This window comes from Fonticula alba, assembly GCF_000388065.1.
Source record: "Fonticula alba strain ATCC 38817 unplaced genomic scaffold supercont2.2, whole genome shotgun sequence".
NCBI lineage: Eukaryota > Rotosphaerida > Fonticulaceae > Fonticula > Fonticula alba.
Genome location: NW_009242972.1, coordinates 2,950,694 through 2,951,885, shown reverse-complemented (window position 1 = coordinate 2,951,885; position 1,192 = coordinate 2,950,694). Strand labels below are relative to the sequence as shown.

At 75.0% G+C, this 1,192-nt stretch overlaps 1 protein-coding gene across 1 annotated transcript in view; it reads right to left on the bottom strand.

Moving 5' to 3' along the window:
• The window catches only part of H696_01620 (hypothetical protein), a gene marked incomplete at both ends in the record, with an annotated part of 3,072 nt that overhangs the window by 1,389 nt on the left and 491 nt on the right, over positions 1-1,192 (bottom strand). Inside the window, one exon of the mRNA XM_009495523.1 lies at positions 929-1,109. Coding sequence (XP_009493798.1) covers positions 929-1,109 — 181 coding nt within the window. The remainder of the gene's footprint in view (positions 1-928; positions 1,110-1,192) is intronic.

The window sequence follows — 1,192 nt, the reverse complement described above, 5'->3', positions numbered from 1 at the left end:
CCCCCCCACCTACCCCCCTGTCTCGCCCCCCTTCCCCCCTGCCTGAGTGCCTGCGCGAGGGACAGCGAGCGGAGGAGGGGGGGGGAGGGCGGGAGGGGACACGCGACCCTCTCGGCACCCGGGGGGGTCGCGCGGGGGGCACTCGGCGCGCGCGTGGCGGCACGTACGCATACCCTGGGCGGACGGCCCCCGCGACTTGCCTCGAGGCGGTGTCTTCGAGGAGCAACGTGCCATACGCATGCCAGCATGCTGGCACACCCTGGCGGCCCCCTTTCCCCCACCGACACCTCGCCCCTCGCCCTACCTCGCCCCTGGGGAATGGGATGGCGGCCGGGCGGCCGGGCGGCCGAACCGCGGTCCCCAGGGACCGGGCGTGCCCGGTAGAAGAGGACCCAGGAATACGGGCCCCTACGTGTGGCCGGTGGCCGCGCTGGCCGCCGGGGGCTTGCGGCTGGACGAAAGAGGAGAATGTCCGCAAACAATGTAAATGCCCCCCCCCCCCCTCCCCCCGGCCCGCCACGGCTCCTGAGGCGCAGGCTTGTCCCTTGCACCGGGGCCGGAAGTCGACAAGGGCCGAAAGGGGCCCGGAGGAGGGGGAGGCGCAGCCGGGCCCGGCGTGTCGGCCCGGGGGAATGGTGATGTCTCGGGGCCCACCGATCAACGTCTCACATCCGGGCATCGAGATCGGCCGGGCGCCGGCATGTTCGGCTCCAGCCGTCCGGCACCCTAAGCCCGCGGTCGGCCTCCGGAACACGGAGGACCGTCCAGCCCCGCCGGGGCCGGGTGACAGCTCCGCGCGGGATCGGGGGGCGGGCAACGCCCCGGCCCACCGGCCCGCCCCTCCCCCGACCGTGCCGAACGACCGCGCCCCTCGCCTTTTCGCCTTCCCAGATCGAGTCCCGGGCCGGGGTGGGCCAGGTGCGAGGACCGGCCGCCCAGCCGGATGGCCAGCCGACTGGCGACAGTTCCGGGCGGCTCCGCTCTCGGCGGCACAGGGTGCTGGGCGTTCGACAGTTGTACAGCCGCGGGCGAACGGCCGGGGCTCCTGACAACAGCGCTGCCGGCGCCGCTGCCAGCGCCGCCGGCGCAGGCCCGGCCCGGGGGCGTTCCTCGACATGGGGAAGGGCCGATCACCACACAGGGGAGTCAATCGCCGGGGGGGATTGTGGGCTTTCCCCCGGGGTGGGGGATC